Source organism: Zonotrichia albicollis, chromosome 2, assembly GCF_047830755.1.
Source record: "Zonotrichia albicollis isolate bZonAlb1 chromosome 2, bZonAlb1.hap1, whole genome shotgun sequence".
NCBI classification, from domain to species: Eukaryota; Metazoa; Chordata; class Aves; order Passeriformes; family Passerellidae; genus Zonotrichia; species Zonotrichia albicollis.
Genome location: NC_133820.1, coordinates 103,290,748 through 103,304,144, shown reverse-complemented (window position 1 = coordinate 103,304,144; position 13,397 = coordinate 103,290,748). Strand labels below are relative to the sequence as shown.

Sequence of the window (13,397 nt, the reverse complement as noted above, 5' to 3'; positions counted from 1 at the left end):
TACAAGTTTATAAAGAGGAACAGGCCACAGAACGTTTGCAGAAATAGCTGATGGGTCCTTTCTCTTATGTACCAGGGAATACTTCACACAAAACTCAGAACCTGAACATTATGTTCCTGGAGGTAAAATGCAACTTCTCATTTGAGGAACTGAACTAATAGGTTAATGAACCAGTGCTGCAGGGATAAGTACTCTGAAGGAAGTCTCTTAGGACTAGACTTGGTCTAGGCTAGAGAGAATTTGCACAGATAAAGATGAGGATCTTACAGTTACAACAGCGCACAAAATGTACAGGAGCACAGCTCCTCTGACTCCAGCAAAGCAGGTGCAAGTTTTCTAGGACCTTTACTGCATCCCTGAAACATAATAGAGTCCAATAGCAACAATAATCCCCTACAGAGCAAAATGGCTTTTGGGTTTACCAAATTCTCAGACACCCTGAGCAGCACAGTTACCTTTATATAAGTGCAGAAGACATGAGTACCTTAGAAATGGTTCTGTACCCATATAATATGCTGAAAGACACACAGCTGCTGGAGTTTCACAATTCTGTCACTATTTTTGCCCACCTGGTGAGAAACAAGTAGCTCTTCCTTCAGCTCCTTACACTATGTAGAAAACTATAATGTGCAACTACCGCCATATAAAACCTATTTCATGTAATCAGTTATGTATCTGCTGTCAGGGATATTTGAAAAAAAAATCAAAGGAAGACAAGAAATTGTACTGATCAGATCTGTAGAGGAGTGGCAGGTCTCAGTCCTAGCACTCCTTGCTTCTATCTGCTAAAATGTACTAAGAAGAAGATAAATATTTCCCCAATATTAAGTTCTCCATGACAGCAAATCAAAACTGGAAGGGAAAACAAATCAGCAAGTGCTTTTATAAAGAGAAAAAACAATGCTTCCAATGCAAGTCTCATCTTAAGAGCAGGTGTTTTGTGAAGAAGTTTTTCAACATGTATTGCAGCACTAATGTTTTCATGACTAGTAACAGCACAAAGAATGAAAGCTGCAATCCCAGAAACGGCACTCACAGCTGGCAAATGGCAACAACAGAAGAGCAGACCACTGGACTATGAAGAATTTGCATTTGTTCCATAAAACTTAGGGCAGCCACTCAGATACATAAAGTATTCATAAAAGCACAATTTTTCTCAGGAAGAACAGAACAACAACTTGCAAAAAATGAGAGCAATTCTGTTGGACAACTGCATCTCTCTTTTTTACTGCCTTTGAATTATCTGCAACAATGCAATCCCAACCAGTAAATCTAACCTAAATATGGCTGGTTTGGAGAGGATGGATTGGTTTTGTTTTAGGCACACACAGCTCTCACATCATGCCACAGCATCAGAGCTCAATTTTCCAAGGCTGTGTTCATGTGTTCTATAGCAGTCACCAGCCTTTCAAACCAGAATCAAAAAGCAACTGTAGGATGTCACCCCCTGTGTCTCCTGCAAAATAGATCTAATTTTCCATTACAAACTGGTGATTGTTCCTGGGCAGGGGGAGGGAGAGAGAGACTAAGAAAGGCAGCTTTTGTACTATCTACCAGATTTTTCTTCTATTTCTACCACCCTCCTTCCTACAATTCTACAAGCTGAACGACAGCCAGATAAATCAACGGAACTATTTTTCACCGAAATAAGACAACAAAACATGTGAGAAGTTTCAAAATACAGTTCAATTTCACTGTTCAATTACACAGTTAAACACAAGCACATATAATCACCTTTAAGAACTCATTAATGGGTTTAAAATGCATATCTTAGAAGATGCTAAGAGAAATAGCTTTCAGAATGTTGCACTGTAGTGCTCAATGAAACAGGAAATGAGGAACAAAGAAAGGAATTTCATAGATTCCAGATGTACTCTAACACCAGCTGGGAAATACAAGCAAGAATCAACTCCAGCCTTGTAAAAACCTACCACTAACTGTTTTCTTCTAGAGTTCTTACACAGAAGTAAGTAGCTGTAAACAATTTGTAAACAGAAATATTTTTAGAAGGAATTGGAAAGAGTAATAAACTTCTTCCCTTCCCTCCTATTTTAAAGGAGTTTAAAACTCAGCCACCAGTTCATCTGTTTTTTTGAGCTGCTTTTTTTAAACATATGAAATCTGAATAAACAGTCATAACAGCAGCACAACTGTAAATATTTCAAGTTGTCCTATTTCCAATACTTGGAATATTAAACAACACACCCCAACACTGAATGAAACTCAAAAGCAAGGAAAATTTAAAGTTGACTTACACTACATGCCTTCCATGCAACTGGAACTAAACAGAATTTAAATTTGCAAATTGCTATAAAACAAGTTATCAGTCACTTAAAATTTTTATTCCTACATCGATAAATTTAAAAAAAAAAAAAAGAAAACACACTCCAGATTAAAAATTCAGGAAATAAAACTCCTTCACAAGTTCAAACACCCTTCTGCTCCCTGTGTAACAACATCTCCAATGTTTCATCTTCCTTTTTTTTGAAACACAAACTTAGGCCTTTCAATGCAAACTTCGGCCTTTCAGTGCAAACTTCTTCTAAATAGATTTTGAAATCTCTTCATAAACAAGTTTAGAGACAAAGAGACAAATATATTTCCCCCCAAAGTCACTGTAACATAGAAATGAAAGCTTAGGGCTGAAGCATGCATCTTATGGAACACAAATCTGAGTTCCCCTCCTCCCCTCATCACAGAAATAGTTGTTCTTCCCAGCTTTGAAACTTTTCATTCATTTATTGCACATGGAAGAATTGAGACACTTCATCTAACATGCCTCCACCCCCTAGCAGTGTGTAAAAGCACATTCATATTTATGCAAATTAAACATTTCACCAAATGCTAGCTGTTCAAACCTACCAGTCATTCTGAAGGAAGTGAAACCCTCTTACCATCACATCACCCTAATCCACTTCAGTCAGTGGCCATGCAGTCACAGCTACAAACCTCAGCAACAGGGGACAAACAGCAAGATTCAGCTGCTGGGCTAATGAACGGACCTTCGTTTTGCCCCAGTGCTCCCTCAGAGGCAATAACACACAAATGCACAAGTCTCTAGCAAAGCAGAAAAAAACGGTAATACTTCAGAGGACTGGAATGAAAACTGAACAGCAGAAATGTTAATCAGAAGCCTCAAAAGTCTTCAACATTTGTGTTCTTCCCTCAAGAGTCTTCAAAAATACAGATACACTACATTTTTTCTCTTTCAAGCAGAAGGGGAAAAAAAACCCAAACAACCCTCAAAGACCTCAAACTTTCCACTGAATATATGAAGTGTTTTACAGCTGGCACTGATCCACTAAAATTTGAGAAAGGAAAATAGGGGGAAAATATTGCAGTTCTCCGTAGTTTTGAAGCTTCACATCTCATTTTGCAAAACTTTCACCCAGAAAGTCTTCTATAGGAGGAAAACAACATGTGAAGTTTCAGGGAACTTCCTTTCCCCCTGGTAGAGGTTAGGATGGGAGAGGAAGGAAGTCAGATTTGCTTTGTTTTTACTCCCAAACAAAGCTCTTATTTGGGTCCTAAACTCAGTCACCAATCTGCCACACTGAAGAAATCAGACACTGTTAAAGAACAGACATTTCATAAGGTTTAGCAAATGTCAGTAAAATCAGAAGGTTAGAATGGGTGAATCCACAATCAGCTTTTCTGTTTAATAAATTACAACCTTTTATTAACTCCAAGATTGAGCTTTTCCTTGGTGTAACCACAAAATACATAAACCTGGAGTACTAGAAAGTTTAAAAGCACAGCATTAATATTTACTAATGCATGTTTTGACTATTAATATAAGCCTTAGGTGACTTGCTCCTCAGAAGCATTAATGGTGCACCAGCACACACACATTAATTTTCCTCTGATATATTTGGCTGAATATTTGTTGGTCAGATCAATATGAGCAATGCAACTGTCTGATATTTAGATCTTTTACAGTATGCAGTCAAGTCTACAAGCCTCTGATTTTATTTTAGGCTTCTGGCTCTCACAAGAGCTAGCTCTAAGATTTATTCTCCAAACACATTCGTTTGCAAAGTGCATTGTAACAACATGAGAAGTGTTAAGTACTCCTCAACAACCCAAAGTGGATTTTACCTCATCCTTTCCCCTCCCCCATCTCCTCCAAGAAAAAAAATTGCTACATGAGATATTCAAAGACTTAACTCGACTCTCACAGAAGTGCAATTGCTGGCTTTAACAGAATTATTCCTAATCTACACTCCTGTAATGGAGATCACTCAGTGAGAAAGGACAGAGGGAATTTTAACCTGATTAATACTACCAAAGGTATTTTTGATGAGGTTTTTCAAATGTATTTTCTTATCTTGGTGTAGGCAACACTGTCCAGTGCTTACATGAGATCTACCTTAAATGGGAGCACCAGTGCAACAAATTACTTCATATGACAACAGAGTGCTTGACAACATATGTGCTTGACAAGTGCATAAGTAGAAATTTTGCTTTGATGCAGAGAAAGGGGAAGCTTTCTCAAGCATAAATATGATAATCAACATGAGGTGCCTCAGCTTTAAAAGACAAGTGTGTGATGGAGAAATGGGGCAGCATGTGTGACTATTAATTAATACCAACTAGAACACCTAAACTTTCATAAATAGCTACGGCTCCTGAACTGAGTGTGAGATTCAAGCAGTTCTCAAGCAGAAAGTCAGAGAGATACATGAGACAGATACATGAATTCGTCAGATAATCTTCCTCTGGAGTCATTCTCTCTGGAGTTTTAACATTTATTCTCCACAGCATCTGACCAGGCTAGTGTGTACTGGCAGCTAACAAAACATCAAGAAAACCTAGAGAAAGGAAAGGGAGTGACCTGAAGAGCACAGAAGGAGACGGGCAGTGTCACGATGCTGCCAGTACCCAGACATGAACACAAGGGATGCACCTGCTGTCCCCTCCGGCTCCCCACACACACACACTTCCAGTCGAGCTCCTGGACACCTGTCCAGAAACACCTCTGACAACCACTGGAGTGTACAGCTCACTAACATGGAAGAAAACTAAACCTGAAAAGAAAATTAAGTTGCATTCTTTGGTTCTGCTTTGCAAACTGAACTGGATTTTCTCTCCTGAGAGCAGAGGAGCATCAGTCAACAGCAGGTGTGCAAAGAGCACTTCATGGCTGGGAGCAACAGGAGCAGGGAAGGGGAAAGACAAGACCTGCCTTCCCAACAGCACCAAGTACTAATCTGGGGGACGATATCATGATTTCATGCTTTGGACTGCAGGTATCAAACAGAATGGAAGAAACATGCAATACATAAAGAACAGCATCAGGCAGAACTGACACATAAAAACAGAGCAGGAGAAGGTAATATTGGCATCTAACTAACCCAGCAATTTCAGAACTAAAGATCTGGTTTTAACCAATGATAGTGAAATAGTAAAAAAAACAAAAACACAAAAAACATTCATCAGTCTGAAGAGTAATTCAGGACAATGAAGTTTTCAAAAGCATTTTCTTTCTGGAAAACTGAGAAAGATATCCAGCATTTGTATGTCCTTATGCACCAGACAATCACTTCCATGAAGAGACAAGAAAATACTTCTCATGAGACAGATTAAATAACAGTTCTTTCAAATGTACCAACTCCAGAAGAAGATCACAAGTTTGCTTATTGACATCAGGGGCACTGAGCATGTCTGTTTAACAGATTCCCTCCTGTGAATTTACCTCTACACACTCTATAAACCAAAACTAATGGGCTTCCACTCATATATGACTCCTTCTCTACTTAAAAGAAAGTAAAGCTATGGATGGAATGCTATGGAGTTTGGTATCAGGCTGGCAGCCCCAAACACAAGCATCTTCTATTACTTTGAAACTATATTCACTGCAGCATTTTCCACTGCTACTCTGTTTCCTCCTCTCACTTGCAGAAAATACAGTCTTGCTCCAGCCATGGCTGTTCTTGACAGTGCATAAACAGCCAGGGCACTCTGCCTCTAGGAACAGCACTGGACCCAGCCTTTTCCATTCAGCACACTGAATACAAACTGATCAGAACACAGCCACCACCAAATCCAGCAATGTCAAATACCGAACCAGCAGTGACAAATCTGCATAATTTATTCTGCATCTTCCATGGCCTGTGAGTCTCAAGCCTTAATGAGCATTGCTACAGTCAATCAATATGAACGTTAAGTTGCCACTTTATTTCACCTATGCAACATCAGTTTAAGCTGCACTTGTTAACTTTTTAATGTGAAGAAAAGATCTTGAGAAGTCTTGAATATATTCAGGGTGAGATGCAAATAGCTTTTCTTCCTTTCTTTTCTTCTTGGTCCTCCAACTTAGAAACACCGGAAAACAACATTGTTATCTTTATAAGAAACATTTCACACTTCCTAAATAATTTTCCATTTGTTTTTTATAAATACATACATACAAATGTGTATATGTATATATGTGTGTATATCTATATATGTATATATATAATGAGAGAGTGAGAAAAGTACCTGGGAAAAATTCTCTCATTCTAAAAATATTTATTCCACAACCTTGTGCCCCATTTAAAAGGGAATAAATCCTTTTACAGTATTATGCAATGAACATATTTAGTCGTAATTACTTCTACAAGTAACCACTTAAGGCACTAAATCCCAGCAGACAACATTAAAAGGGACATCTTCTAAAGACAAAATGGATTTCCCTGAACAACCTTAGTATTTTAATAGACTTTAGGGAGACCTTAAATTTGTCAGGGACAAGAGAAGTTTCTTTTTAGCCTGGGAAAGGCAGAGACATCTCTCAAACATTTACACTGTAACAAGTTTAATGGTGGAAGCCTGTAAATACCTTCTCTTGGCAATTGACCGGCTTAAACAGCAGTAAACTAGCACTTAACTAAGTACTCTGCCTGACTTCACCCAAGACTCTCAGCTTCACAAGTTTAATTGCTTTCACAGTGTCTTAAGCTACACAGCTCTCCATTAATTAGTAAAGAATAAGAAGCAAAGAGATGGCATATCTACAGACCAACCATACTAATTTTGTCAACTGGACATAAACAAGTTCTTGCAACTGGACATAAACAAGTTCCTAGAAAATTGAGTGAGTTTAGAACAGGATTAGCTGTGTGTGAAGCACCAACCTACATCAGATGGGAGCCAACTTTTGTCACAAATATTTCACTGCTTCATGATTCTGCTCACACTTACTGGTAAGGATAGCTTATGCCACTGGAATTCCCACATTTTAGACTAAGGCCTCAACACCTTGTAACCACAAAATGGCCCTTTTAAAATGTGCTAAAAGAAAGATTTAGAAGTTCATGAATGTCTGAAATTGCAACAAGCATTCACATTGCACAAGGGGATTGTTACTATCTGTCAGCTCAAAAGTACAATGAGCAAAGGGTCCCCTCAATATATTACAGTTCCAGTAAATTCTCAGTGTGCAACATCCTCCTGCCCCAATTACGACTTTCAAACTATCAGACAGAACTATAACAAGCTTACTATTGCTAGAAAAAAGACTATTTTAAAGCAGAGCCAAATGCCCCTAAGTATAACAGTACTAGATTTTAGGGACATGAAAAGCTTGCTAAAGTGAAAATTCACAAATGAGCTGTTTCTTTAGATTTTTCATGTATAAACAATTTCACAAAGTAAAATCTGGCAGCAGGTTCTCTGCTAACCAGCATACAGCTTTCAACAACAGAAACGCTAAACATGAGCTTTCATTTTTTCAACTGAAAGTTTAATAGTTGATGCCATTTAAGGAGAAAAAAAGTAGCAATTAGGTACAGCATATTTATTAAATATTAACAGTGCAACAAAAGTCATGTTGTCAAGCAGAAGGACTCTTTGTAGTTTTTCCAGCCAATCATCAGCCACAGAGCCTTATGTTGTTTCCTTTCAGGTTTTGAAACACTGACTCATGGAAATATCAGCACTGCACACTTCCTCAAAGTGGCAATCTTATAGGAAGTGTTTGTTTAGTCTTACATGACACATTGTTTTGTTTATGTATAAGGGATTCCGGTAAAAATAATTTTCAATTAAGGAAAAAAAAAAGACATAAGCAAAATGGTTTCAGTTATGGGAAGCCAAAATAAATCAATTTCAACTAGACATCTGAACAGCACATTCGTTAACACAAGTACTACTACTTTTCTTTCTACTGTAAATTATTTCCTTGCAACATGAGCAGAAGTTGCCAGGCATTAACTTCTTTCAATTCAACTAACCACAAAAGAAAGTGGACAAGAGGTAGCACAGGAACAACTCCTCTTAACACTGGTACCCACACTGACAGTTCACACTGCTGCTCCCCAGCTTCAGTATCTCAGTGAGACATCTTTAGGAGGTGCCACACCACTGTCAGTTCAACTGAGTGAGGCAAACACACATCTTCCCACAAAGCTTAACTGTTCCAACACTTTGGCTCAAGCTAAATCCAAGCTTGACTAGAAACAACACTGCTCAGAACATGGAAGCACCTAAGAGATGCAGAATGTAATAACCCACCTAGCCTAATATAGCTGATTCCATGCAGCCTATCAGTCCCAAAAGAACAAGTTATACAAGCAGAAGAAAATGCCTTCATTTACCTGCAGCTTCTTGGAAATACAGGACAAGCCAGCCATAGCAGCACACTTCATTAGGGCATTCAAACATCTCCAGGCTACAAATGTTTTGCACAGCCAAAAGCCTCCCAACCACATCTGCCTCCTCATTAAAAGAGGAATGCCAACATGGGTGTCCACTGTGTTTGCACTCATTCCTCAATGAATCAATCCTACATTTCATCCAATTTATTCTAAGGCACACCTGTATATCAGTGTCCCCATTCATGATTTGCTAGAAGAGGTGCTGCAGAGAAGGAAATGTCTTATCAGATCAAGCTCAGAATATCTGAAAGTCAGAGATCAGACAGAGCTTGGCTATGAAACAAGCTCCCAAAGAACAGAAATGACCATCTCCTTAGCATGATGAATCAAAGCAAAACATGGAAAATGACAATCCTTTTTTGCTCTCAAATAAGTTTTCTTCTCTTAACCCATTCATTGAAAGATTAAAGCCTCCTGTCACTAGAAATGAGAGAAAACTACAAGACACCCATGAATGGGAACTGCTAAAAGAAATGTACTATTGGGAATAGCTGAAAAAAGCAGTGTCCCTCCAATGTTCACCATCTTTTCAGTGGTGCCCAGCAACAGGATCAGGAGGAATGGCCATAAACAGAAACACAGTTAAGTTCCACCTCAACATGAAGACCTTCTTTACACTGATGATTTATTAAAAATATGGATACTGATCTAGTACCGATATCCAACTGTGACGGACAAAGACTCTCTAATAGTTTAAAGTTAGGAAGTGTATGTTTATTGCAACGCTGGGCAGCATGTGGGATAGCTCCCAAATACACACTGCAATTTACAGGTGATTACAAAGTCCTTTTATCTACACAAGTATTGAATACCCAAAATACAAATGCATATTCATAACTTTGGAACGTCTCATTGCCCATTTGTATGGTAATTAGTTCAAAATAATTAAGCATGCATAATTTGTTCCTTGAAATGGGTCGGTGGTCCCTTTCACGGGGAGGGAACCCAAAATGAGGAAGTAAATGAAGTCTTCCTCGTTCTCACCTTTCTACTTTTTCAATGCAAACATGACAAATGAACCCTTGGTAGAACTCCCATTCCCTGTCTTCAACTGATTTCAGAACAGAGGAGGCCTACAATTGTCTTATGTTCCTAAAAGCTATTTATCAGTTTCTATAGTCTTTATTATAAACTCAGCTAACCAAACATTATGTTGGCAAGCAATCAATTATTAGTTAACTACTAACTCTTAACTTCATCAAGGCCTACCCATTTATTTTGATTAACTCTAATAAAGCTTATCTCTAACTAAAACCTCAGCTCCTTTAAAATCCGTAAATTCCTTAAAGTTTTGGTGTCACTGAGGGTGGCAGAGCACTGGAACATGTTGTCCAGAAAGGTCATGGAGTCTCCCTCTCTGGAGACACTCAAAAACCAGCCGGGCACTTTGCTGTATAACCCATGCTGGATAACCCATGCCTTGGCAGGGGGTTTGCAGAGGATGACATCCAGCGATCCCCTCCAACCCTGACAGCTCCGTGAGTCTGTGACACCCCTTCAGATCCACTCACAGGACCTTCTGTAGGGAGCCTACAAGCTCCGTGTACAAATTCTAGAAGATGAGGATTGCTTTACAAGGCCAATCTCATTAGGAATACTTCCTCAACCCATCAAAGCAATCCCGCCACTTCCTATTTTTGTGAAAATTTCCCAAGAGACAGTCAGCTACCGAGAGGAGCGTGACTTTGGAACACGAGCGGCCGAAGGCGGCGGGGCTGCCGGGCGCGCTCGGCTGCGCCCCCTGGCGGGCAGCGGCGGCACGGCGGCGGGCATTGTCCTCGCCGTGCTCCGGGAATCACCTTCCGCTCCGGCGGCACCAGCCAAGCCAAGCGCCGGGATGCTCGCGGCTTTTCCGCTCGCCATCCAGCCTAGCAAACAGCGGGCATCCTTGCTGCGGTTCTACAGGAATCAAGTGCTCCGCGCCGACAGCTGAAGTCAGCAGCAGGATTAACTTTAGTCCGCGACATAATGAGATTCATCTCAAGACTTTTGCAGCTGTTATTGTATTCGATCCCCTCAACAGTGCAAAAAAATTCCCACACTCTCGTGACTTCAATCATTCAGGTATAAGATCATCACTGTTTTCTTCTCAAAAAAACCCAACCGATCAAACACAAACAGCTTAGCCACAAGTCATCATCCTATAGCGGGATGCGTTGTTAGCCCTTTTACTAAAAAAACACAGATGGAAACAACTTGCAATATCTTCACTCGCATGGTGTCCGGATTTCTCCCTTGTGAAAAGACCTTTTTTTAATTCCCCTCCCCTCTTTGAAAAGAGACAGAGAGCAAGTCTCCGTCTTTACTCTGTAGGCTTACTGAATCTCGTTTCTGGATGTATACGAGAAAATAAAATGAACACGTAATTTTTAGTTTATATGATAATATTTTAATTCATAAAAACTGCTGTCACTAAACTACCTGTTGACAATTAACGAGGAAACGATCCTAGCAATGGTCTCTTTGAAATGCTAACGCCACTGTACAATAATGAGATTTTCTACGTAATCTCACGTTTCAGTTTCATCCAACACGCCAATTGGAGGCTGCAAATTTGTTTCCGAAAGCAGGGAAACGCAAAGGGATATTTTTTCAAGAGCTTTATTAGGAAGCTACAGGCCCTCGGTACCCACCGCTGCGAGCCCGGCGCTGAACGCCGCCGCTTCCCCGGGAGCTCGCAGCCCCCGCGCCCCATCCCGGGCAGGAGAGCCGCTCGCTCGGCATGTGGGACCGATTGTCTTACGGAAACGAGGGATTTCCCTCCCAGCCGGCACACTCAGAACTCGACCAGGGAGAGTTTAATCCGCTCGCTGACATCTGTCGCTTACTTTCTAATAATGTGGTTTGGAACTCGCTCAACACAAGAAGAAGAGCGAATCTCCAAAAGCGCGAGCCAGAGGAAGCCGTGAGGAAGCGACAGCAGCCCCTGCCTGTCCCCCTGGCCGAGGGCAGGGGCTGACACAGCGGCTCCTGCACGCAGCCGCTTTTGGGCCGGCTGCACACCAGCCCTGCCAGGGACACACAGGGCTGAGACCCGGGGGCCGCCTTCAAACTTTTACAGCGCAGCTTAGCAGCAAAAATGAAAAAAAAAAAAAAAAAAAAAGAAAAAGAAAAAACCACCCTAAAACCCCCCCAAAAAAACAAAACCCGCGAAATCGGCCGAACACCCAGCGCTGCCCGGACTGCTGCCGGCGCCGCTCGCCTGCCGGACGCACGGCGCTGCCCGCCCGTCCCCGCGGCACCGGCCGCCTCCCAGGCACCGGCCGCCCGCCCCGCACGGCCCCGCCGAGCCCCCCCGGCCGCGGGCACCGCCCGCCCCGCCGCCCCCGGCGCTCCCCGGGCGGGACGCAGAGCCAGGGCAGCGCGAAGGGGCGCTCGGCGCCTCGCCGCCCTCCGCTCCAGCGGGGCTCCCTGCCCGCTGCTCCGCGCGCTCACCGATTTTAATCCTGACGCTCTGGAAGACCCGCAGCCCCTCTTCCTCCACCGCCATGGTGCTGCCGCCGCCGCTGCGCCTGACGCTCAGCAGTGCTGGAGCCCCGCCGCCGCGGAGGAGGCGCGGGGAGCGGGCAGGGGAGGCAGGCGAGATGCTCCCGCAGACGGGAAGGAGGGAGGACGGCGGGACGGCTCGGGACGCACCGCGACCGGGCTGCAGCGAGCGACGGACGGAGCGGCCGCGCAGCCCAGCGGAGCGCAGCGCCCGCCTCCCCCCCCCCCCCCCCGCGGGCTGGCAGCGCCCGCCCCGCCGCCGCCCCCTCATTGGCCGGCGGGGCGGCGGCCGCGGCGCTCATTGGCTCGCTGCCCGGCGGGGCGGGGGAGCGCGGGGGAGCGCGGAGCGCGGCAACAGCTGGAGCGCGGCCGCCCCCCGCAGCACGGCCCGGCCCGGCCCAGGCACAGCGCGTCCGGCCGGGACCCCAGCGGGCAGCGCGGCCCGGCAGGGGCTCACCAGCTCCGTGCCCCGCTCCAGTGCCGGCCCGGACCAGCTGCCGGCAGCAGCCCTTGGCGTCATGGCGAGAGAGAGAGAGTGAGAGTGAGGGAGGGATGTGCAAGTCCTCTTTCCCACACAACCATAAAGAGAGGGCTCTAGCGATGCCCCAGGTTGAAAGCCATTCATTAGCGAGCAAAAGGTCCCGTATTAAATAAACAAACCCGTTCGGGCGCTGGGAGCAGGCCAGTCTGTCTTCCTGGCTCCATTTGATCAGCGGCAAAGCTGGCTCTACCTGATTGCACGGGGAGAGCAGGGAATTCAGATTTCAGACTTGCGTGATTACACATTAAACAGCAAGAAATAGAACCTGTGTCAGTGTTCAGTGCCAAACTTTGGGCCTTGTAAAGTCAGTAATTGAAATACACCTCCCCAAAGGTCTGGCAAAAGCAAAGCATAAGGTTCAATGGAGGTGTACAGATTATTTCAAAAACTAAGAAATCAAATTACCTTTGGTGCAGTCACAATCCCCCTAAAGAGGCTTGGAACATCCCTGTGCAGAACAGCCCAGGCACATCACAGTTCAACATGTCTGATAAGCACAAAAAATGCCCTTTTTCTACTCTGCAATAAAAAAAAAAATAAAATTAAATACTTTGCTGTTCTAGCTCTAATTTCAGGAGTGATAGAAAGGCAAACTCACTGAGGACAATCTATGCATATAGTATAGCTAGTAAAGAAGAATAGCAAGAAATGAGAAGGCAAATCAGTCACATGCAGTATGAAGAAGTCTATACCAAAGAGGTGCATGCAGGCCCGATGAAAACAGTTGGGCAATC

General features: G+C 43.2%; 1 protein-coding gene across 2 annotated transcripts in view; it reads right to left on the bottom strand.

The window, feature by feature from the left end:
• The window catches only part of RASA3 (RAS p21 protein activator 3), a 131,743-nt gene extending 119,388 nt beyond the window's left edge, over positions 1 to 12,355 (bottom strand). Inside the window, exon 1 of one of the 2 annotated variants that reach the window (XM_074535908.1) lies at positions 12,072 to 12,355. In XM_074535908.1, the coding sequence (XP_074392009.1) occupies positions 12,072 to 12,126 (55 nt within the window). In that variant the 5' untranslated portion in view covers positions 12,127 to 12,355. The remainder of the gene's footprint in view (positions 1 to 12,071) is intronic. The other variant, XM_005487990.4, reaches the window with a different exon arrangement.
• Positions 12,356 to 13,397: the final 1,042 nt, after the last annotated feature.